The following is a 24,740-nucleotide window of genomic DNA, read 5'->3' as shown; positions in this document are numbered from 1 at the left end:
CACGTCCTTGTCTGAGGATGATTTATTGAAATTTTCTTCTTTCATATGCTAAATTGCTACACATAAATTATTGTCTTGAAGTTGAACCATTATTGTTTTTATGTCTATGTTAGCCTAAAATATTTACTTGTTGACATGCAAATGAAATAATGGTTTTAATTACAGTATATCTCAGTTTTGACAAATTCAAAGTAGGAGGATGAGTAAGAAGTCATTTCGATCAAATTAAGTGCATGAAATTTAAAAGCATGAACAGAATGAATTATTCTAGGGTTTATAATTCACGACATATTCATAAATTAATATAGTTTTAATTTAGTCTCAAAAGTTCAAAGTCTTTCCACAGGTAAACACGTACACGCGCTGCTTATACTCATTCAAATTCTCAATCTCGACCTTCTAACATATATTGTGTTTAATTTACTTTAGAAACATATGAAATTTAATGAAGTCAATTGGTGGTGAACTTTAATTTTTAACTTTAGATTTAAATTGCAAATAATATATATCCATGTATTCATCTTTTTTTTTTTTTTTTTTCCTTCCATTCAATTTTTATGATTCTCTATAATATATATATATATATATTTTAATGTAAATAAATATCATATTCAAGTTATTACCAAAAAGAAAAACCCAAAAATACAAATAAGTAAATAAATAAAAATCTCCAACTAAACAAACCGAATTACTAAATTTAAGATTTTGGTCGACACTGCATCTTATACACACAAATCAATGTTCTATTTACATACTCCCTCCTTCCCATCTCTGCTACACTTTAGACACGATATTTTAGGAATGTGTAATTAGTAGATAATTAAAAATATATTAGTGAAAATAATTATGCTATAATATAAATAATTATAAATTAAGATTAAGATAACTAATTAATTTAATTAAAATTTTAAAAAAATAAAATTAAAAAGTTTAAAATAAGATTAAAGTGTGTAATCATTTTCAAAAAAAAAAGAAAAGTGATATGATATGTGAGACGGACAGAAACGGCAACGTGGACATGGTATGTGGGACGGAAGGAGTATAATTTTGAACAACTTTTGTTCCTATTCATCAAAATTTTCTTTGTAAACCCAAGTTTCACTTAAAGTATTATACTAATAAAACTTTATTTTCTAAACAAAATATCGACCAACACTTATTATTTGCACCAAATTTTATTTTATTTTTTTTACCAATTTAAAATAATAATAATAATAATAATAAAATTCTATAAAACAATTTCAAATCATATCTAAATAAAACTTGAAATCGACTAGAAGCAACAATATATCTATGCTCTTTAGCTCATCTCTAATGGTAAAGTGTAGGTTTTTAGTTTTGGGAGTAAAAAAGAAAAAGACCTCAGAACAAAACGTGTACCGTGTTAAGTTCGGACATGCAGAAACTAAAAAAGCTGACCTAGACACACGCACACACATGTATATGTGTGTGTGTGTGCTCATGCACATACCATTAATCTCATCTACAAAAATATAAATTTAGCCAAAAATTTGAATTGCATCCATTCCTTTCCTGGAAATAAAGAGGAATAAGCACCAAAATTGCTTCTAATATACTTCCATTTTCTCTCTTTTTTAGAAAATTAAGTAATATTTGGTTCCTATATAAAGCCCCTCCCCTTTCAACTATCTCTCACAACACACATAACAGAAAGATTTAATCTCTCTCACTCTATACACACACATATATATACAGAAAGTGAAAGGAGAGACTTACAAGATCAGCAGCCATGAGTTCCAACGGCAGCAGCAGCAGCAGCTATGCCAAGAGTAGTGGGAGTGTTTTTCCTAAGCCAAAAGTTCCTGTTATCAATATGGTGGGCAAGAAGATCGTCAATGCAGTTTCCAATACTGTCAAGAATCACAATGGGAAAGCAAAAGTAAATCCTCGTTGATAGTTATACATATATATATATGTGTGTGTGTATACACATGTGTGTTTCGATTTATCTATGTTGCATGTAAGCTCACTTTCTATAGGTTAGAAATAGTTGAAGTGTACACTTAATTGGGATTTGTATGGTTGCTGAATTGTGTAGTGTACGTTCGAAATATGCGTGTATGTTGTACTACAATTTGTTGTATTGTAAAAACCAGGAAAGATTATATTATATACTGAATACCTTGTGATTGATTAATCCCAAGCTTGTCTTTCTCAAGATCTTTTCATCCAGGGATTCCTCGTCGATTTTGTGGCCACCATCCTTGTATAGCTGGAGTTGCAACATTCCCCTCATCGTCTAAACCTTAAAACAACATATCCTAACCATCCATCCAGTAATTATAAGTCAGCATAAACAATTTTCAGGTGATTAATTATCATGCTTGAAAAGTTGAGATTTAAATTCAATGAGAGAAGGTTTAGTGGCTTATACGGTTCCATCTATCAAAAACAACATCATCCATAGCCCTATCAAATGGGCATGTGGATCATAAATCAATAAAATGTGATTGATGATCCATTTATGCAAACCAAGGCAAATCAATTATCAACATTTCTTCTTTCCCTGTTCAAATTAATCCTTCTCTAGCTTGCTCAACGAAGTTTGGAGAAGTAAATATAACTAAATAAAAAATTATGTGTCTTCTCAATCGAAAAACATATAATTCAACATAAGAAATGGTCCAAGAAGCACAACCGGTGCAATACCTCCTTGGACAGAGGCAAGTTATTATCTTTCTGGTTTTGAAGCAAATTGGTAATTGTTCACTTTCCTATTGAAGAGTATACTTAACTTTATAACTTTCTGAAAATGCCCTGAATCGATACAAATAGTATGGTTAACTAATTATATATGCATTTTGTAGTAAACAGTAAAAGTAAAATCAGAAGTTTGAATCCATGAACTTACTAGTCTTAATTAACAGTGAAGTCGTTGCCTAATTTCTCTCTCTCAATCTATGCCTCTCTTTTTCGAAAAATGCCTTCATTTTTTCTTATTTTTGTACTCTAACCAAAATTCAGAAAATCGGAAACAATTAGATCCAACAAACAGAGATGGAATTGAGAAATCAAAAATGAAAAATACAGGGAAAATGAAGGCGATAGCAGATAATAATTATACGCAAAATAGGAAATAGAATTGAAGTTGCGAGAGTAGGGCTGCCGACATTCCCAAGTGAGAGACAGTTGCAACCAAATCCGACTACCAAAAGTTAAAAAAATTGAAAAAGGAAACAATGGCTTACGTACGCCTGAAGTAGTTACCAACAGCCACAGCGGAAGCGGCGGCCACAGAGAGGTTTCGATGCGGGAAGGCAGACCGCTTCTCGGATCATCTGAAAAGTCAAATCCTTCATCTGCGTTGTTTCAATGCAATGCTCACCTCCATCTCCACTCTACCATTACATTTATGATTTACCTCCTTTAACTAGTTTTACTTTTTTCTTAGAATAATAATAATAATCTTATTATAAAATGGATAAAAATATAAAAATGGTTTTACCTAATAAAAATAATTTTAAAACGCATGATGCATAGGTCCAATTAATATTGATATATATATATATATATTTACAAATTTGAAAATGCGATAAAGGGTGACATTTGTTTTTTTTTTTTTTTTTAGATTTTTTAATATTAGTATTATATTAGATTTGTAGTAAAAAAATAAGATAAAAATACCCCTAGTGTAATATAAAAGTAATGGTATTTGTGTAATATAATGTAAATTAAAATGATATTTATTATGTTAGGTAGTATAATTACTAAATTAGAAAATGGTAACTTTTTTTAGAGTGACGAAAATAGAAAATTGTAATACTTCAATGGGAGGGAGGGAGTATATTATATTAAATACTACTTCCGTCCAGCCATGAAGTAAATATAGGTTTTTGCATGGTTGTATTTAACATTAAAGATATTCTTATATATTATATAGTTTACTCCAAATATATGATTATATTTTAGTCATTTTCTTTTTATTTGTATTATATTTTGTTATAATAATTAATATTCAAATATCAATATAAAAAAATCATTTATCCTCTGTTGTTGCTGGACGGAGATAGTATTAACTTTTAATGATTTTGAAATTTTCTAATTCTCAAAAAATGTATATCTAAATTATAATTATTAGCAGTTGTTGAATAGATCGAAATAAGCTTTAGAAATTCCCAAATTACATGATTGCAAGAAAAGTAAAATTTGTTCTTATTTGCTAGTACATGTCAATTTATTAACATACCCAATCTGAATCACCTTCTCACCTACTCCAATAAAATATGTATTATTATCATAATTAATATTCTAACTAACTATATATTAAATGATATGGTAGCTGATCCAAGGAATAATATGTTAGTATTATTATTATTATTATTATTATTATTATTATTATTATTATAAATACAAAATTATTTTAGATATATTCTTTAAAAAAAATTAAATTAAATAGTATGATTATCCCAAATTTATTATTATCCTTATTTTATAGTTTAAATGTTCTATTTTATTTTAGTTAACTTTAGGATGTATTGATTTAGATATCAAATCCCACCTGATTACATTGTTGACTATAAATATTCTTATAAATATATTGTGACTAATTTATAAAATATTTTAAATACAAATATGTAAAATAAAAATATATCAAACGATATATAAGTAATATATAATAATAAAATGTGGCATAACTCTTAACTAGGAAAATAATAGTAAAACCTATATAGTGTATGTATATATATAATTGAATTTCAAATATTCAATTTAAAATTTGAAGCCAACATAATAAAATTATCAGAAATGGGACTTAAGAGTAAACCAATTTCAAGCCATATAATTGACTTTTACTAATTCAATCTATGTTCTCCCTTTTCTTTTTATTATTATTATTATTATTATTTTGGGGTTCTCCAAAGACATTGTATTAAATATTTATTTCTAATACATCAAAAGAAGGGATTTATTTACTTTGTATTAGTTTTTTGGTTATATTTTGATTCTTGAGTGAAACACTGAAATGCTTGTTACAGTTATATGTTTTGCATTAAAAAACCATACATAATTTTTATTGGATGTCACTATTTTATATAGTAAATGTTAATAATAATAATAATAATAATAATAATAATAATAATAAATAGTTAGGTAAATTGAGCCAAGACAACCTCAAATAAAAATTAATTATATATTTAATTTTTGACACATTCAAATTAGGGATGGTAATGTGTATGTATGCATAAAGCAATGCATGGATTAATTAGGGTTTAAATTTCACCAAAATTGTTCAAAGTCTTGCGCGGATCGATCTACAGTAAACACGTCTTCAATATATTATTTATTATTATTATTATTATTATTATTATTATTACTATTATTATTATTGTTTTTTATATCTGCATGTATATACACATTAATTTGTATAGATTCATTTTATAACACCATAAAGAGACTTGGAAACTTTTGTATAATGCAGTCGTCTTTTATCTGACCATTAACATATTACTGAATTTAAAAATAATAATAGCAATAATAATAATAATAATAATGAATTCATCTGTGTCATTTTCAGACCACATAACAAACAGACCTGTTGTGTTATGTTGGTCTCTACAAAACAAACCGTGTACCGTGTTAGTGTTGCATACAAACCCTTTCAGACATACATACATACATGGCCGTAGCAGCAGCGGCCAATATATGATCAAGCAAGGCAACATCGTACCAACAAAGAACCAAACAAACACAACCTTAAATTTCATCTATTCCTTCCATGAAATGAGGATGTAGTCACTGCAAAATTACCATTTTCTTTTTTTTTTTTTTTTTTTTTTTGAGGAAAAACTAGACCTCCAAATTTCCTATATAAAACCTCCAAAGTGTGTTTGAGAATCACACCAAACACATAACAGAAAGAACATAGACAGTTCAGAAAGAAGCATAAGTTAAAAAAGAAAAGAGCAGCAGCAGCCATGAGTTCTAACAACAACAGCAGCAGCAGCAGCTATGTTAAGAAGGGGAGCCCGGTTCCTAAGCCGAAGGAGCATGTTTCGACGATGATGGGAAAGGCCATCGCCAAGCCCTTTGTCAATGCTGTCAAGAATCACAAGGAGAAATCAAAAGTAAATCCTCAATGATCGATGCTACTGTTGTATATATATATATATATGATGAGTAAGAAATATATATTTGTGTGTGATTGATTGATCGAAATAATTAATATAGGTTACTTTGCAATAATTAATATTATTTAGGTCATTTGCATTGTTGTTGTATTATACATGTAGGAGATGGACACTGTGTGTGTGTGTGTAATTGGACATGCTGTTCTAGGATTTAAATTTGTTGTTCTTGTAATATAATGTCGATGATTGTTATAATTCTATTATAGACCACTTATTTACTCTCTCTCTCTCTCTCTCTCTCTCTATATATATATATATATATGTATGTATACCTTGTCCATGAAATCTTCAGATTTCAGGTCCATAGATCCTCACACTGTCACACAATAAGCATATAGATAAGATCCTCTTCTCTGATCTATATATGATCATGATCGTTAGTTGTCTAAAAAGCCTTAAAACAATGTCCTAGCAAAAGATCCAATAACAAGGATATATTTCAATGAGAAGCACATATTAAATAGGTGATTCTTGACAAAAGATGCAAACAGCAACCATCTTTTTTCGATGCAAAATTATATAATTCAATCTTCCCCTAACGTCTATTTGTAATAATATGAGGATCCCGGATATTAAAATCTACGAAATCATCAACTATAACGCTATAGCATGAAGTAGATCATTGATCTAAAGGTAAGGGAATAAGATAGATAACATCCAAACTTCCGGGTTCTAATAAGCTAACTAGCTTCTTACATACATGGTAAAATTTCATTTTTTTTTGGTAAAGACATTAATCTTTGTGTCGAAATATTCAACATTCTTATTTTTTTAGAGCAGTATTTGATATACTTAAGATTAGCATATAGCATTTTGAATTTAAATTATTTATTCATTAATTAAGATAAAATCAACATATTCTACAATATTAACACAATAAATAATCAATAATATTCCAATTAAAGTATGGAATCATTCTCTCGCTTTCACATTAACTAATTGCAGCAAATAATTACTTATCTGCTTTACCATATAAGGATATATGTTTAATAATCAATACAGTAATAAGTGGCTTAAATGATGTGTTAAAATAATACTTATATTATTATATCATCATTTAAAACTATAAACATGTCCCCAAGTTTATTATTATAATTACCAATCACCAGCAGTAATTTCTATGGAAAAAGGTTTTGTTCGGACAAACTACCTTACTTACTTACACACGCAGATAATTTTCGAGCTTTTCTTTTCTGTCCGAAGACTTCTTCCCTTCAAGAAGAAAATCACCAAAAGGAACCCAGAATCAAGAACATGGATCAAGTTTTAATTTGTAGAAAAATTATAACTTGTTTATGGTGGCTACTGTAACTGGTGAGAAACGATGCATAGACGACAAACCCAATTAATTATATTAATTAACTCCGATCCGCCATGGAAACTGCTGCGAGTGTACTGAACAGTTGCTGACAAGTCTACCCAATTACTGCTTTTTTTCTTCTTCTTCTTCCTCAGACAAAAGTAAAACAAAGAAAGGAAACAATGACGTACTATTGAGACAATTCGCGGCGGCGGAGGTGGCCGGAGAGGCTTTGGTGCGGGAATCGGGAGGGCGACCTTCTTAGCTTCTCACATCTGAAAAGTCAAACCATTATTTGGGTAGTGTGTTATTACAAGAATTCTCAATCCCTAAATTATTACATGGTTTTAGGTTTAAAATGATACTATTAATGAGCAGACAATAAAATCTGTGGTGGAAGATTCACTTTCACATTCACATTTATTCCCACCAATCATCCAATCCCAATCCAAATCCAAATCCATATTCGGGTCAGTACATTTCACATAAATGTAAGAAATGTTTCAGGGAAGTCAAAATACCACTGACCTTGACACGTGTCCACACCCTCTCTCTCTCTCTCTAGAAAGCCTTCACGCCCAAGTTTCTTCTCACTCTAAAACCATGGCGAAAACCCACCCTATTTCAGCCAAATTCAAGATTCCAAATTGCTATAATATCTTCACTCGATTAATTAGGGAGAAGATAACCTAGAAGAAATGAAGGCAGCGGCTGAGAAAAAAGACGTAGCTTACATTGCGCCGGCGCCGGCGGAACTTCCGGGACGGCGTCGTTTTGAAGCTAAGAAAGGAAGTGTATTTCCGGCAAGGAGAAGGCTCGTGAAGAAGATGGTCCTGGACTCGATTCTCCGATTTATCTTCCCATGTTTTGCAATGGCGGCGCAGACAAACGGAAGGGAATCAAAACCAGGGAGTGCCACTGTTTGTCCGGGCACCTAATCTGTAACAATTATAAATTTCCATTTTTTAGTTCAATGTAAAATATGAACTCTGTTTATCACTTGCAGTTGCATCTGATCTGATTTCCTTTTTTGATACTACCCCCTCTATACAATCTACTTCCGTAAATTCCTATGAATATATATATTCTGGATATCAATACTTCTTCGGACAAGACTCACAATAATGTCATTCCGACAAGATAATGATACATACAAATATATACATATATATATACTGAACTACTGGAAATTTGGGGATGAATCTTGTACTATGATCAAGTGTGGATTCAATATATATACTTACATGTACGCATACAAACAAGAAAAAATTCTACCTTTATCAATCAGCATCCAACGTTTATACAATTTATGCATATTCCTGAAATCTTACATCAATTATTCTCCATACTAGAAACGAATCCGATCACTCCATAGTCAGAACAGAGGCGAGCTCCGGCGAGTGCGGCGCGATCAATTCCACGGACCTCCTTCACAAAAAAAGATTTGATCTTTCCCACCATCCTATAGTTAGTGAAGTTAGCTATAACTGATTTCCTAATCATTTCCTCCGCGGCGCAAAGGTATCGGCTTCTTCATTTCCACAGCTTCTGAAGCTGTAGTCGCAGCATTCGAGCCTTTGGATGGAGCTGAAAACGGGATTGGAAGCTTCTTAGGCAGCATTTGCTCCCAACTGTACGCGCCAGGGAATGATCGCGCCGCTTCTGAGATGAGAAAAAGTGTAAGGAAGGTGAAGATTAGGCACTTGAATCTCCACGACCTTGACATGATGATGAACAATAATATGCTTCAATTCAGCTCAAGAACAGACTTCTCAGGCCCTCCCTTTAACTTCCTGAGGCTTGCTTTTAGGCAGCCTGTGGTAGCAGACAGGTCGAGCAATCTAAGTAGTGCTGCCAAGTTGGTTTGTTTGAGGAAATTAAAGATAAAAAACGATTGGGAGACAGTGCTGCAATAAAATACTTTGCTGATGCTTTAGTTAATTGTAACTTATCCAAGAAAAGGGTTTTGTGTCTTCAAACCTGAGAGGAATGATCGAACGACAGCAGACCCCACAGGAGTAGGAACATCTGATCACTTTTATACTGGCAAGAATCTTTAGTTCGACGACAGAAACATGGCATTAATTAGTTAAGGCTAAGAACAATTCAATTAAGTCTATTTGGTAAATGGTAATGCTCCCATGAAAAGCAGGAAAAGGTTTTGATTAAAGTTGATAAAATAACCGATCTTGCTTTGAATCTTGGGGTTTAATCATGCAAACACGAGGTGAGAATGGATTTGAATAATGGATGAGGGTGTAGGGAAGGAGACAAGCCCCAGATCAAAAGGGATATATAATCAACCTACTTTGAGACTTGCTGTCTGATACTTTTTATCATTATGGGGATTTTCTTAATGCTCAAATAAAGGGGGGTCGAATGGGATGAGTGCCATTGCCAGCAATGGTGTCTTTCTCTGTCTGCGCCGGCCGAGTGTTCTATTATTTTAACCTAATTCTTTGATTGAAACGGCGCAGACTGATGAGCAACTTCTCATTGACTCCATGGGACAGTCTTATCATTAAACTTCTCAGCTAACCTTAGCATTAACTAACCGTGACTTCTTCTTGTGTCTGAACAGGTTGATTTTGAGTTATGTTTAGTTCCGTTAGGATAAAGAATGTTAATACATATGAAAGTAAGTGTATGTGGTCCAAAAGACACCTACTAGTTGGTGGATTGTCTGGAAAAACACTGGTTTGTTTTCCAATAAAATTTGTCTGTCATCAAGACTAAAGTGCTTACACCTTAAACAAGAATTTACAATTTTATTTATATATATATGAATTTGTGTTTGGGAGGGTAGAAAAATTCGAAAGAAGCAATGTGATTGGATGGGGTAGGATTTTGTGGGCCCAAATTGCTAATTTTGCAACTCCAACTGGTCTCATCACCACTGTGTTTCCTCCATGTCCACAAATCAATCAGCCCCTTTTGCTTCCACCATCACACAGATTTCTTCATTGAGAATGCAAGCCAAAGAAATACTATTAAATTAAATTCTGGGGTGGGTTGAGAAAGGCGTGTGGACAAAAATTGAAGAACAGAAGCAATGCAAGAAAATAATCATCAAAAAGGCTGAGTAATGTGTAATGATGCAGACCATGGCTGCCACTCACAGTGCACCTGCATTTTCTTCTTCTTATTACATCCATAGCTGCAAGAAGATGCAGAAGCCTTCACCACCATTGCCCCACGCCTGGACTGACCGTACACCTTCTTACAACTCCCTTGTCTTCCAGGTTAATTTTCCTTAATTTCTTATCCATTCCCATTTTAGGTTTTCAGGAAAATGTCTGATTTGGGTTTTCATGAAATTGCAATGAAATGTTCTGAGCTGGGTAGATCAATCTAATTGCGTGGTTCTGTGTGCATTCACAGCTAATTTTCGAATTAATTAATGTATGATCTTCAACAGGCTGCAAGGCTTTTGGGTCCTCCAGCAAGATTCGAAGCTTCAAAGCTGAAGGTGTTGTTCATGGGAAAACAAGCTGGAACGCCTACCAAGATTGTGCCAAGAACTTACACTCTCTCCCATTGTGATTTCACAGCTAATTTAACGCTAACCATTTCAGACATCATCCTGCGAGATCAAGTAACTAATGTTGCCTTAACTCTCTTGTCATCCACCATTCTTAGCCCTTTGCTTACAGCTTTTTTATCTGCAGCTTAACGGCTGGTACAATAAAGATGATGTCGTCGCCGAATGGACACAATTGAACGACAAATTGATCCTGAACGTCCATTGCTATGTGAGTGGTCCACATTCTTTATCAGACATGGCTGCAGAGTTCAGATATCACATATTCTCCAAGGAATTGCCGCTGGTAAGAAAAATTCCATCCCTGTCCGAGCATAATTTGGTCTGTATTGAACTTGTATAGACTAACTTAAGTTTTGTGGCATCAAATTTTTCCAGGTTCTGGAGGCTCTGCTCTATGGAGATTCGGATCTTTTCCGACAGCATCAAGAACTGATGGATGCTTTGGTTAGAGTTTATTTCCACTCCAGCTTCCAGAAATACAACCGCGTCGAGTGCTGGGGGCCGTTGAGGGATGCTGCTCGGGTAGGTCAAAATCGGTTATTACATTCATAGCCTCTTGTAACAATGTGATGATTTTTCCGAATGCATTCACTTCAGGGAAAGGGAGTCGACAAGATCAATGGATATGTAGCTGCAAGCAAAGAAAGGCGTTCGACTCACAAATCCCGGGCAAGGCAAAAGTCGATCTTTCAAGCAGTTCTTACCTTCCTGCTGTGATTCGGCAGACAGTTTATAGTTCAGACAAGATATCCAACCTGAAAAACAATAGAGCTTTGCAGGACTATCTTCTTGGGCAATGAATGTTCAATTTTTTCTTAAAAGAAAAGGAGCAAGCTGTGTAGAAAAACAGTAGTGTAGAAACAAGTAATATAGTAATCTAACAAGCACGGGTAAAGTGTCGTATATACGCAAACTCGTCTCGCAGCAGTTTCTCATTACAATGTCACGCAGATATACAATACCATAATAGCCGGAGGTCCATGAATATCGTCACATAATGTCTGAATGATAGGTAAAAACAAAAGGGAAATCGAGTAATGCATCGTGCTTAAATATCAGCACAAGAGAAATTTGAACTCAATATAACCTTAAAATGACCTGTTGGATTTAGGCGACGAAGATTTGGCTTTGGCAAAATCAACCAAGTCTCTGAAAAGAGCATCTTCTGGTTTTTCTTGCTTAGAAGGGGCAGGCGATTTGATAGAGAGATTCTGTGTCTGACCGACCAAACTGTCGTAGGAAGAACCCGATTCACTGCTTGAATTTGAGGGGCCGCCGCCAAAAGTATTGTTATGCTCAAAATATTGTTGCCGCTGGTTGTGCCTTGAAGGTGGAGGCGGAAGATTACCCGGGGCTGGAGCATCCCATGTAGTCGGAGGTAAATAATCTGCAGATTTGCTCGCCGGAGGAACAGGTGCATCGGTGGTTGATTTTGGAGCAAACATCGATGCTGTTGGGTTGACGAAATCATCAGGAGGTGAGGAAGGATGCGTTAAATTTGGCGGAGCAACAGTGTCTCGGCTGCTGGAATCAGCCGGGACGGTGGCACTCGTGAATCCTGATGTTCTAGTGGTTTGCTCTGTCCCGTAAAGATCGCCACTCAGGTAGTCAATTTTTCCGGCATCAGTGGTTGGCTTCTTTGAGGATGGCGGAGGAGGAAGAACTGTCGCTGGTTTAGCTTGCGTATCCCTTGATGATCTGGAAATCATATTCAATTTTTAGTCGCTTGTAGTAATAGTGTCGAAAACTTTCATCACATAAAAGTTAGCGAGTAGCGACACGTACCTGCGTGCTAATTGGGAAAAATCATCCTCTGTTTCGTTGTCCTCGTGATTCAGGTTCATCAGGGGTGTCACTGTAGTTGATCTACTGACTTCAGAATCAGCTGGCATTCCGCTTGCAATATCATCATGCTTACGAAGAACACGTTGCAGATTATCATTCAATGTTAGTCCCTTACAGAGAAGATCCTCGTCTCTGCAAAGGAAAAGAGAATGTACTTCATTGTTGATTTAATTTGAAGGACTGATGAGTTAAAATAAATGGACATATTCTTACGCAGTGTTATTCACAAGCACAGTGACACGCTTCTGGTACGAACGGCACTGGTCAACCAAGTCAACAATTATCTCGTCCTTCAAACCCTATTTGTTGGAGAAAATTCGTAAATTTAAGTCCATACAGCTTGTGGTATTTACAAGCTGATATGAAGGAAAATAAATGGGATTAAATGCTTGCTATCAATGATATTATTATAGTTCAACCTGAGGATTGTTTGGACCCAAAGCAGTTAGCATTTCTAAAAGAACATCAGCAAGTCCATCAGCATTTTGCATCTCAGGTAAGCTGCAAGAAAAGAAAACATACACATTTTGCGTAAATTAAAAGATCAAGAACTGTAAATTGACAGAACACCATGCATCAGAAAGAAATCTAATTAAGAGAATGAAAGTAGTAGAGAGAACCATGCACCTGAGTCCAGAAGCATCGGATTCTAGTGAAGCTTGAACGGCAGCTTCCTCATATGGAGAAGTTGGGTGAATGATCGGATGAGTTTGGGGAGGAGTGAACAAAGGCACGCTGCTTTCCTCTCTGATGGGGAACTCTACACCAGCCGACTGTCAAATTTGAAAGAAAAAGAAACATGACATTTGAAATTTCAAATAATTCGACCACCAACTTACAAGTTCATCTAATTGATTTGGTCTGATTATATTAATCATGGTACCAATTGAGGATTAAGAGTTCTAAGTGTAAAATCAAGGAGAAAATATGAAAAGTGATGGAGAAACTTATAAGAAACAGACAGAAAAGGCAACAATCAATGTTTACTAGCATAAACCTTCAGATTGTCTGGTAGATGGATTGATATATAAAAACTATTTAAAGCTGAAGAATTACAAAATAGATTCTTACTACCTTCAATTCATTATAAGCAGCATAATATTGCGGAAACCTTCCTGTGGGTCCACCTAAAGCCTCTTGCCAAGTATCGATCAGCTCTAGAATCTTCTCCCTCACGTTCAAATCAGGCTGCAAATGGTTATCACAAGGAGGATGTAAAAGGACCATTGTGATGCATAAAGCGAACCATGAAAATGGAGATGTAAGGTAAAATAGTCGCAGCACCTTCTTCTTTACGATTTTGACCATATCATGCAGAATGTCCCGTTCGACGATCAACTGAAACACATGCTCCCCACAATTTTTGCTAAGAGTCTCCAACACCTGGTACCATAAACTATCAGGTTTGAATAGGCTTAAATAGCCAAACACAAACATACGCACAGAAGAAAGAACTAAATAAAATGGTTACAAGGTACATCACTGAATAGGTTATTTGAAATAATACAAATTATAGTTGAATGAATTGCACAACGTTATCAGATATTACACAACAACCTGGGAAAGATCCGGTCGCTACATGAACAGCTTTGGAAAATGCATTATGCAGAGGAAAGCAACTTACGAATAGTGCAAGGATCTGAATTTTAGAGCTCTTATTCCCCAATCTTTTCTTGAGTAACTTCAGGGCATCCTTTGCCTGCCTGTATTTGAGTTCATCTCATGAACTATGATGCAATTATGAAACATAGAAAACAATCGATGGAAATGAAATATCATGTCTTGAATCCCAGTAAGAGAAAATTACCCTGGATCCATATTTATTATATCGCAAAGCTCTATGTTTATAGCCCAGTCTGGGCCAATCAGCATATCACTGGTAGCCCTCTCCACGACAGCAGCTGCATTTGCCATACTTCTGTTTTGTACTTTCACAGTCTCTCAAATTCTAAAACAAACACAATTGCAAACATCAATTTAGTACCAAGAAAAACTCGATTGGATGTCTAAAGGCAAAATTAAAAGTGTCAACAGTGTAATTCTATGTTGCCTGAGGATCAAGAGAAATCATGAGATAATTGGATTGATAAAAAAAACCTAGGAATCTAATAATAAAATAGCACCGATGAAACAGGGAATTCCAAGACATCACGACCAAAATGGAAGAGAATTCCTATAAAAAAGCATGATCTAATTTCAGATAATTGAACACCAAAATGAACACCCGAGAAGGGATGGCCCTAAAAGAATAAAGTCAACCAACGAGCAAAGTAGAAATGAACTCAAACCCCTAGGGGTCAAGTATACAAAAACACCCAAGAAACGAATCCCAAACTCCAAATCAGCCGCCACGCAACAATTAAAAGAAAACCGGTCAAGAAAACCTCAAGATCAAGTCAATAACAAATACAGAGAGATCAAGAATCGAAATGGAGCAATAAACTAAAAATAAATAAATAAAAGAGCAGAATTCACAAAATCAGTTGTATCCAAAACCCAGACCCAAGTCAGGAAATGTAAAACATACATCCGAATCAAATGAAATTCGAAACAAATCCACCAAGAAAACCCCAAGATCAAGCCTGTCAAAGAAACTAAAAGTAATCCACTTCCGTAATACATCGAGAGAGATCAAAAACAACAATTAACAGAGCAAAAAGATAGTCAAAGACCCTCGAGAACATTACCAACAAAATCCCTCAAGTCTGATCGAGTCCACAGAGAGAGAAAGAGAGAGAGAAGGGAAAAACAAAAGATTTTATTTTTATAAACGCTGGAGGCGGCCGAAACTAGAAACAATATAAAGAGCCGAACCCAAGTGCGAAAGATCTTTAGGTACGCGAGCGGATTGGGGTGTGTGCACAGACCGCTGCGTTTGTCAAAGTTCCGACCTTTAGACCTTTACCTTTGCAGAGAAGGAAGTGTCAAGTGCTAGTGCCACCCCGCTTTTGGTATTTTTGGTACCCTAAAACAATTATCGCTAAAAGAACCTTCTTCATTACTTCATCAAATTTACTTCTTGAATTTTATTTGATTTTTCTTAAATGGAAATACCCACTTTAAAATATATTTTTGTGGAGTACTATATAAACTCAGCTCATAAAGTTGACCATTCAATTTATAAAATGATAATAGTAATATTAATAAGAAGGTTCCTTATTGACATTTCCATTCCCAAATATTCTTCCCACCAGACTAGTCCTCAAGCTTTGTACTAACTCCTCGCCTCTTTTTCTAACTGACAGGTGGAGGTAAGTTGACCGGCTTTTGACGGTTGCCGTTGGATTATTCCTTGTTTGGACTTTTTATTAAAAAAACGTAAAAACGGAGAAAGCGCGTTTTGAACTACAAATGAGTCCCCACACAAATGGCGTTGTTTACACAACGATCTTCATCCTACTCTTATTGGATTAGAATGCTCCACTCCATGACTCCTAATTTGTACTAATAAATTATATTTTCAGGCTATTCGTTAGTATTCTAACTGCTTCCATGGTTGAGGTTAATATTGTTAAGATAAATTGAATTCAATGAATCGAAATTGATCATTGATCCACCTCATTGAATCGAAATTGCAACTAGTGTGTTTCTTTTGATTTGATAGGAAGAATTTTTATTTTTTTTTCGAGAACCGACAGAATATGGTGAAAAAAAAAAAAAAACAAACAAACACACCAAAGACTTCAAACTCAAAAAATGAAGAGTGGGGCGAGAGTCGCCCCTTTCAAAGCTAAATTATATAAAATTTAGATCGCAACAAACCCTAGGTAGAGAGGCTCAGATCTGTGTATATCAGAGCACGAATCATTTAGGCCACGCCATGGCTGCTAGATCTCCGGCTGCACACGCCTACGCGCGTGCCTCCCGGCCTGCCACGCCAAGATACGTGGCCATATTTTTCGATGCTCGACCCATTAGATCAGACCGATTATCATCACCGCCTCTTTAACACCATTCGAATGGCAACCAGCCATTCATATGTATGCCACCGACACTTAATCGCATTTTTGAATGCGAAATAAGTTTGAAAACCATAAACAAACACACCCTAAGTTAAAGTATGGAGCGATCAAGCAGCAAAGCATTCGCATGCCTGCCGTTACCAGAATAGATATAGACATATATATATATATTGCTTTCCCCTTCACAATAATTTCCTAGATTCAAGATCTAGGGCTGTTTTTTTACTCGCCTGTGGATAAAATTTCATCGGCGGACGGAGAGGGGTAACCGCCCTTAAGAATTCCCGGCTCGCCGCCGCCTCGACTTCATTTTTCGGTCTGACCTAACGGGTGATTTTGAACCATCGATTTAGGGATTTTATATATACCATGAGTTTCTCGATTTGCCCTTGGATCAGCAACGTTAGATTCTGCTAGCACTGGAGGGTATATTAGACATTTCCATAGAGAACTTGGTAGCCCATGTACGAATTGGATCTTCCATGCCCGATCCATTTATTATTATTATTATTGTTGTTTTGTTGAATCAATTTTACATGGCAATACGCGCCCACCTGAGCTCCGTCGCGAAAAACGCCGACCGGCTGCCGGACTTGCCGATCTCAACAAAAGCATTAGCCACCACAATTCTCAATCATGTCCGCGTCGGACGCCTTTCAAAAGCAGTTTCCATTCTCTTCTCGTCGGAAATCCCTTTGCCTGCCTCAATTTACGCCAATCTTTTCAGAATTTGCGGATCGAACAAAGCTATCATTGAGATACGGAAGCTTGAATCTCACCTAATCACTTTCACCCCGAGTCCCCCCTTGTTTTTGCTCAACAGGGCCATTGAAAGCTATGGTAAATGCAATTGCTTGAAGGATGCCAGAGAACTGTTCGATGAAATGCCTAGGAGAGATGGTGGGTCCTGGAATGCGATGCTTACTGCGTATTCCAGGAACGATCGCTCGGAAGATGTGCTTGACTTGTTTTCTAGTATGATTAAGGAGGGAATTTCGGCGAGCGAGGTAACATTTGCGAGTGTTCTTGGTTCTTGCGGCCATGTGTTGGAGCTGTGGCTGTCGAAGCAGCTGCATGGGCTAGTTCTGAAACATGGCTTTGTAGGAAATGTAATTTTGGAGAGCTCACTCGTAGATGTGTACGGAAAGTGTGGGGTAGTGTGTGATGCTAGGAGGATGTTTAACGAGATTGAGAATCCAAATGATGTTTCTTGGAACGTAATAATTAGGAGATATCTCGAAGCAGGAAACGGAAGCGAGGCGGTGAACATGTTTTCTAAGATGATAAAAACGAGTGTGAAACCAATGAATCACACTGTATCTAATACCATTCTTGCCTCTACAAGTTTTAATGGATTCAGAGAAGGTCTTCAAATTCATGGATACAGTATTAAAATCAATGTGGATGAAGATGAAGTGGTTTCAAGTACGCTCATTAGCATGTATGCCAAGTTTGGAGATCTGGATAGTGCCAGGAGGATCTTTGACATGCCGTGTTCAAAAAATCTGAGAAGTTATGCTTCTATGATTTCAGGTTATGCTGTGACTGGGAAATTGACAGAAGCCAGAAAGCTGTTTGATGAGATGCCAGAACAAACGGTGGTATCATGGAACGTGATGTTGGCAGGTTATATGCGTTCCTTCAAGTGGGACAAAGCTTTGGAGTTTGTAGTGCTGATGCGTAAAAGCACAAAATGTATTGATCATGTCACAGTTAGGTTGATTTTGAATTTATCTGCAGCAATCCTTGATGTAGAACTGGGGAAACAGGTCCATGGATATGCATACAGGCATAGTTACTACAATAATCTTTTTGTCAGTAATGCAATCCTTGATATGTATGGGAAGTGTGACAACTTGGTTAGGGCAAGAAGATGGTTCCATGTGATGAGCCATTTGCGAGATAAGGTTTCTTGGAATGCCTTGTTGACAAGCCATGCTCAGCATAGACTGAGTGAAGAAGCGATGGTGATTTTTGGGAACATGCTAGGAGAGACAAAGCCTAGCAAGTTTACATTTGCAACGCTTTTGACTGCATGTGCTAATATATTTGCACTTGAATTAGGTAAACAGATTCACGGATATATGATAAGAAATGGTTATGATATTGATATTGTCACCAATGGAGCTCTAGTAGACATGTATTCCAAGTGTCGGTTAATTGTATACAGTTTGAGGGTTTTCAACAACGCTGCTTCAAGAGATGTGGTTCTCTACAATTCCATGATTTCCGGTTGTTTTTATAATGGAATAGCGTGTAAGCCATTTGAACTGTTTGAGGCCATGGAGAAAGAAGGCATTAAACCAGATAACACCACATTTCAAGGTGTCCTGCGTGCTTGTATATGTGAGGGTCGGGTTGAGTTAGGTAGGCAGTATTTTGAACTAATGAGTGACAAGTTCTGTTTGGTACCTCATATGGAGCATTATCAATTGATGATCGAGCTATATGGTCAGATTGGATACATGGATGAGCTTGAGCTTTTTGTTAAAAACCTGCCATTCACTCCTACTGCCTCCATGCTGACTAAAGTTCTAGATTTTTGTGGAAACTTCAAGCACCGCAGGCTTGAAAAATGGGCTTCCGATCAAGTTAATGAACTCGATACTTAGTTCTCTATTCAGGTTTTTGAAGTTTTTAGATTTTTTCCAACAGCTGCTTAGCTGCATACTGAGAGCCACAGCTGCACATGATTCGGAATGCCGGCAATGAAGCCTTGGCATGATTCTGCTGAGTGCTTTTGCAGTGATTGAAATTTTGGATATGGTGGATCCAAATGGAACCCTCCATCGTATATTGTGTTTCTGATATTAAAGCATTTGAAGTAGATGACGATAAGACTGAGAAATCAACCCTCTTGCAGAGCAGCAGAAGAAATTCCTCTCAGAAAGTATGGGTTGTGAGCAGACACCAGCCAAAATTTCTCTTCAGTTTGATCACTTGTTATTTCCTCTGTGTGGAGGCACTTGGATATGCCCTCTCCACATTGCCATGTCTTGTTTGAGTAACTTAGCAACGATGGATTGATTAAAGAACATGATATACACCATAGCACATGAGATAACCTTATCTCGAGTCATATGATAATGAAAACCCACATCCCAAATCCAATTTTTATGAGGCTCATGACTCTTCCTATTGCCATTGCAATAATTAGGGTGTTAGTCACAGATGAGTCAGCAGACAGAGATATACCTGGAAAGTAATAAGGACATGCCCCAGATGATAAGGTTTATCATGTAGGGCAGTCAATGACATACTAGAGACAAAAAAAAAAATATAAGGACCAAACTAGTGAAGAAACTAGGACCAGAGGTAACGTGCACCCGCTGGCTGGAGCGTGGGAAAGACAAGATGAGTTGCTACATAGGAATCGAGTCAGGAGCGTGGGAAAGACAAGATGAGTTGCTGCATAGGAATCGAGTCATCCACTGTTGTATCGCCGCGTCATTGTCTTCCAATACGGTATGGCCTCTTCCGCTTATGGACAACAATTTTCACTTATTTAATCGATTTCGCTGCCTCATTGCTGCGGCGCCTCTCTTCTTCTCCAGTCTCCGCATTACAGAGAGAGAGAGGTGCAGAGGAGATGAACTTGTTTTCTTTCTTTCCTTAGCTTGTCTAAAGTTGTCATCTTTAATTAATCTTTTGTCCGATTTTAAAGGACGACTCGGATGTTATATTTAGACAAGCCTACTATCAGCCGCAAACAAGCTCTGGTGTCTAACGTCTCTACAAGAAGCAGGTTCTTGAATTACATCCTCTCGTCCGAGATTGTGTATATCTATCTGCTTATCAGTTGTCTGCTTTCTCTATCGGGCATGATTCTGTAACAAGATTTCTTTTTAGCGCGGCGCCCATCACCATTGATTGTTTTACCCTCTTGATTCTGCAATTTGAAAGTCGTGCTCTTTTTTTAGTTTATTATTGTTATTTGCGGATATGTTTTAATAATTTGGTTAGGTTTTCGAGAAATCATTTTAATGGAAAAATATGCATTTGTCTGCTGACAGAGTCCCTTAGTTCGGTAGGCCATTCTTGTTATCACTTTGCGCTGCTCCCAAATATCATTATCAATTTGAACGAATATTGTTTTAGATGTATTTATTTTCATTACTTTGTTTATTGTTACGAGTTTGTCCAGAAAATTGTTGTATGATGCTAATGGCTCAAAACAAGTAGCTCAATTTGTTGGTTCTTTATCTCAATCAGTCTGCCTAAATCATGTGAAGAAATAAATGGCCATGTGTTTCCCTTGAAATCTTGTGCATCCTTTTTCTGATAACATTCCATTTAATGTGACTCAAAATTCTGTAAGTATATTAGATTTTCAGATTGTTTAGGTGGTAAAGCGATGTCTTTTTATGCAGCTAAATGCGCGCATTGCCCAATGCGAAGGAGGTGTTTGCACTGTGAAGTGTTTTGTCGTTCTGGGAAAGGAATAATCTTTTGCCACTGAAAGTTACGTGATATCTCATTCAGGTAGCTATTTCTCTAAACTACTTTCAATTAGTTTGGTAAAATACCAAATTGCATTAGATGAGTCTGGTGTGGCACCAAATTGTCAGAGACTATCGATGTGTTTATTGCTTTATTTCTCTATTGAATCTTAAAGAAGTGAAACTATACAGAATGATAAATGAATTAAATCATTAATACATTGAAGCTCCCATAGTTTTGCTCAATTAAATAGTTCTATATGATTAAGAATTAATTGAGAAAATTACAAATAACTAACAAATTGAGTGTTGTGTTCCATTTATCAAATTGAACTGGAAACTTGATTTCAGAGAATACTGTACCATTTAGTCTACCGAGTAAGTACGCAACTTTGAATTCAGTTTGGTACACTAAGCTATGTAGTATGTGCACTTGGATTTATTTTGGTAGGAAAGAATTCTGATTGACATACAAGGATGATTTGTTGAAATAAGATTCTTTGTCTTTGAGGTTGTGTTTATTTAACGATTCATTTTCTTCCAAATACGTAAAAGTTATGCGATTTTTAGTTTACTGTTCTTTGTAAGAATTCAGTGGGAAAACATACATAAATAACTTGCAGTAGCATGGTATTGCAAGAAGACGACATTTCTGTGCTTCCTGATAAGCAACCTTATGTGTCAATCTTAATTCGAGTAGTTCCGGATTGCTTTGTGGTGTTTCTCATTGACACTTTTATTAGCGTCTTTAATACAGATAATCAAAATGGGATCATGGGCCTACTTTGATCCTGAGTATGAAACCTTAAGCATCCGGATAAATCCCCCACAGTTGAGTATCATAAACCTTTCCCTTTTACGTAGATATCACATTGCCATTCCTTTTCTTGGATCGGTCATTCAAGCATGCTAGATGATGTATAATTATTATTTGTCTTCGCTTTTTCAGGGTTTCTGTGGACAACTCTACTTGCAAGGACTGTACTCTTGTCAAGGTATCTTTCTTCAAGAGTTCGTCGTTGTTTAGGAATGGCACCAAATCTTCGAGTTATTAGTGGATGACTTGATTGACGAATCTTGTATCACACAGGTTGACAGCGTGAACAGACCGGGGATACTGCTGGAGGTTGTTCAAGTCCTTACTGACCTCGACCTTATAATTACCAAAGCTTACATTTCCTCTGATGGCGGGTGGTTTATGGATGGTAAGCATATCATTTTATTCACTAGTGTTAGAATAAGATTCACATATCTTATCTTGAAATGCCGAGTTTGGATAACACATTAAGTTACCTTTAAATTTGTTGAAACCTTTTGAGCCATTTCTTCAGTTCGATCAGTTAGTCCATCACCATATCTGTTGTTCTCACAGTGTTTCATGTCACCGATCAGCAAGGGCAAAAGATTAGTGATACAAGGATTATTGAACAGATCGAAAAGGTTGGATTCTATATTATGACAAGGTTTTGAGACATTCTATCTTGTTTTGAATTCCTATATTTAAATTTGCTTCAAAATGCTCGAATCATAGGCTTTGGGACCAAAGGGCTACATCTCGGGCGTATTGAAGACCCAACCGGGAAAAATGTCGGGTTCGAACTCTCCAAGTGATTACACTGCTATTGAGGTGATCGGCCGGGACCGTCCAGGGCTCTTGTCGGAAATTTCTGGAGTGCTCGCCACTCTCCAAGTCAACGTTGCCGCTGCTGAGGTTTGGACACACAACAGGCGCGTAGCTTGCATTCTTTATGTCAATGACAATGCGTCAAACTGTGGGGTGAGTAACAATTGCTTGAGACTATCTACTATAGAGGAGCAGATTAAAAACATTTTTCGTGGTTGCGGCAACAATGATGAAGTTGCTCGGGCTAGCTTCTCCATGGGCTCTGTCCATGTCGACAGACGGCTCCACCAGCTGTTATTTTCCGACAGGGACTATGAGGGCGCTTTGTCCACCGAGCAACTGGATAATGTTATCAAGCCGAATGTAACAATCGATAGGTGCAAAGAAAAAGGTTACTCCGTGATTACTGTCCGGTGCAAAGACAGACCTAAGCTCATGTTCGACATCGTGTGCACGCTTACGGATATGCAGTTTGTCGTCTTCCACGCCACGGTCTCATCAGAGGGGCATTATGCATCACAGGTGCGTACAACTTCTGCATAATTCAGCGGAATCGATCTTAGTGTCTATAATCGAGCGCTTCGCATATTGTAGGAATACTACATTCGGCAAATGGATGGTTGCACGCTCGACACGGAGGGAGAGAAAGAAAAGGTCATCAAATGCCTAGAAGCTGCAGTGAGGCGACGCGTTAGCGAGGTATTCGATCTTAACGTCAACATTCTACGAAAATCAATATGTAGGCGTAAAATTGATTGAACACTTCTCGACCAGGGCCTGAGCTTGGAACTGCAAGCGAAGGACCGGGTTGGACTACTATCCGAAGTGACGCAGGTCCTCCGTAAGAACGGACTGTCTGTGACCAGAGCTGGTGTGACAACCGTCGGGGAGCAAGCTGTGAGCGTGTTCCATGTGAGCCACGCGACCTCCGGGAAGGCGGTCGATGCGGAAACGATCGACGAATTGCGGAAGCAAATCGGGAAGTCGATGATGCTGAAGGTGAAGGAGGCCAACGCTTGTTACAACTACAACACTAAATCGGGTGATGAAGCAGCAAGTGGATGGACAAAAACTGGCTTCTTCTTCGGACATTTGCTTGAGAAATTCTTTCCTTAGGACTAAACAATCCTTCTCAGAGTCAACTTCTTGCTGTGTAATGAAAAAAGGAAGAATTCAGGTTAGGATTAAGCAGAAAATTTTGAAAGTCAACCAGCCCCCATAGTTGTTTCATTTGCTTCAAATTTAATTGGGAAATTTTAGTAGAGGGTGGTAAAATATGATAGTAGAAATTTCGAAACATGAAATGATAAGATATTTAACGTGTGGGACATCTTTTCTGTTTTGTAGTGGAGGCCACTGATAATAGCTTCATTGATTTTAGCTGTTCTGTTTTTTTTTTTTAATGCAATTTGAGTATTGGCTTATTACATTATCTTGTTTTTATTTGGATTGTCTTTGTATTTACACATCCATTCCAAGCTGGGTTGAAAGGGTTGCTTAGGATTGATAAAGGAATAAAGAAGAAAGAGTTCAGAAGCAAAAAAATTGCTTTGAATTGAATTGAATTAAATTAAATTAAATATTGTTTAAAATTTATATTATGAATGATGTTATCAGTCACAGTATAACATGAGAATTTGGCAGTAACATACACCAAAAAAAAAAGAGAAAGAAAAATTGTATGACCAATTTTATAAATTTTATTGTTAGGTCCTAATTTTTAATTTACTAAACATGTGACAACCTGATAAGATGATTAAGATGAATTAAGCGCTGTAGCCACATTAGGATGCAGACGGCGTCGTTTTCGCACATAATGGAACTTTCCAGACCACAAATTATGTCCATTCTTTTTGGCTTTTCTCTAATTTGATACAACT

At 36.4% G+C, this 24,740-nt stretch overlaps 4 protein-coding genes and 2 long non-coding RNA genes across 13 annotated transcripts; 3 read left to right on the top strand and 3 right to left on the bottom strand.

Annotated features, from left to right (window-relative positions):
- Positions 1 to 1,305: 1,305 nt before the first annotated feature.
- On the bottom strand, positions 1,306 to 3,358 carry LOC127246284 (uncharacterized). 4 transcript variants are annotated; one of them, XR_007837717.1, is made up of 4 exons: positions 3,210 to 3,358; positions 2,873 to 2,970; positions 2,144 to 2,282; positions 1,306 to 1,823 (listed from the first exon to the last, which is right to left on the bottom strand). It is a non-coding gene; the product is annotated as an uncharacterized LOC127246284 (long non-coding RNA). The 4 variants fall into 4 exon arrangements; XR_007837718.1 differs by having other exon boundaries at positions 3,214 to 3,358; XR_007837715.1 differs by lacking the exon at positions 2,873 to 2,970 and having other exon boundaries at positions 1,343 to 1,823.
- A 2,345-nt stretch (positions 3,359 to 5,703) lies between these two features.
- On the bottom strand, positions 5,704 to 7,810 carry LOC127246702 (uncharacterized). Its single transcript, XR_007837758.1, has 4 exons — positions 7,638 to 7,810; positions 7,297 to 7,358; positions 6,419 to 6,462; positions 5,704 to 6,054 (listed from the first exon to the last, which is right to left on the bottom strand). It is a non-coding gene; the product is annotated as an uncharacterized LOC127246702 (long non-coding RNA).
- A 2,573-nt stretch (positions 7,811 to 10,383) lies between these two features.
- On the top strand, positions 10,384 to 11,877 carry LOC127246701 (magnesium dechelatase SGRL, chloroplastic). Its single transcript, XM_051268219.1, has 5 exons — positions 10,384 to 10,688; positions 10,865 to 11,041; positions 11,115 to 11,273; positions 11,366 to 11,512; positions 11,588 to 11,877. The coding sequence occupies exons 1-5, from the start codon at positions 10,539 to 10,541 to the stop codon at positions 11,705 to 11,707; spliced, it is 753 nt and encodes a 250-aa protein (XP_051124176.1). The 5' UTR covers positions 10,384 to 10,538; the 3' UTR covers positions 11,708 to 11,877.
- LOC127246698 (TOM1-like protein 4) lies at positions 11,861 to 17,138 on the bottom strand. Of its 4 annotated transcripts, none has more exons than XM_051268214.1 (10): positions 17,028 to 17,138; positions 14,643 to 14,783; positions 14,460 to 14,538; positions 14,120 to 14,218; positions 13,910 to 14,023; positions 13,463 to 13,608; positions 13,255 to 13,336; positions 13,049 to 13,134; positions 12,776 to 12,967; positions 11,861 to 12,688 (listed from the first exon to the last, which is right to left on the bottom strand). In XM_051268214.1, exons 2-10 carry the CDS (start codon positions 14,747 to 14,749, stop codon positions 12,079 to 12,081), a joined length of 1,515 nt encoding a protein of 504 aa, XP_051124171.1. In that variant the 5' UTR covers positions 14,750 to 14,783; positions 17,028 to 17,138; the 3' UTR covers positions 11,861 to 12,078. The 4 variants fall into 4 exon arrangements, with proteins under 4 accessions (XP_051124171.1, XP_051124172.1, XP_051124170.1 ...); XM_051268215.1 differs by lacking the exon at positions 17,028 to 17,138 and adding an exon at positions 15,741 to 15,882; XM_051268213.1 differs by lacking the exon at positions 17,028 to 17,138 and adding an exon at positions 15,523 to 15,734.
- Positions 17,115 to 21,282, top strand: LOC127246697 (pentatricopeptide repeat-containing protein At3g26540). Its single transcript, XM_051268212.1, has 3 exons — positions 17,115 to 20,262; positions 20,462 to 20,542; positions 21,168 to 21,282. Exon 1 carries the CDS (start codon positions 17,280 to 17,282, stop codon positions 19,407 to 19,409), a length of 2,130 nt encoding a protein of 709 aa, XP_051124169.1. The 5' UTR covers positions 17,115 to 17,279; the 3' UTR covers positions 19,410 to 20,262; positions 20,462 to 20,542; positions 21,168 to 21,282.
- On the top strand, positions 21,168 to 24,240 carry LOC127246699 (ACT domain-containing protein ACR3-like). 2 transcript variants are annotated; one of them, XM_051268217.1, is made up of 8 exons: positions 21,168 to 21,279; positions 21,994 to 22,067; positions 22,186 to 22,231; positions 22,327 to 22,441; positions 22,609 to 22,676; positions 22,768 to 23,382; positions 23,455 to 23,559; positions 23,635 to 24,240. In XM_051268217.1, the coding sequence occupies exons 2-8, from the start codon at positions 22,003 to 22,005 to the stop codon at positions 23,974 to 23,976; spliced, it is 1,356 nt and encodes a 451-aa protein (XP_051124174.1). In that variant the 5' UTR covers positions 21,168 to 21,279; positions 21,994 to 22,002; the 3' UTR covers positions 23,977 to 24,240. The 2 variants fall into 2 exon arrangements, with proteins under 2 accessions (XP_051124174.1, XP_051124175.1); XM_051268218.1 differs by having other exon boundaries at positions 21,980 to 22,067.
- The last annotated feature ends 500 nt before the right edge of the window (positions 24,241 to 24,740 follow it).

The sequence above is a fragment of the Andrographis paniculata genome, unplaced genomic scaffold (genome assembly GCF_009805555.1).
Source record: "Andrographis paniculata isolate CXL003 unplaced genomic scaffold, ASM980555v1 Contig30END, whole genome shotgun sequence".
Taxonomy (NCBI): domain Eukaryota; kingdom Viridiplantae; phylum Streptophyta; class Magnoliopsida; order Lamiales; family Acanthaceae; genus Andrographis; species Andrographis paniculata.
This window is presented reverse-complemented; position numbering and strand designations above follow the sequence as displayed.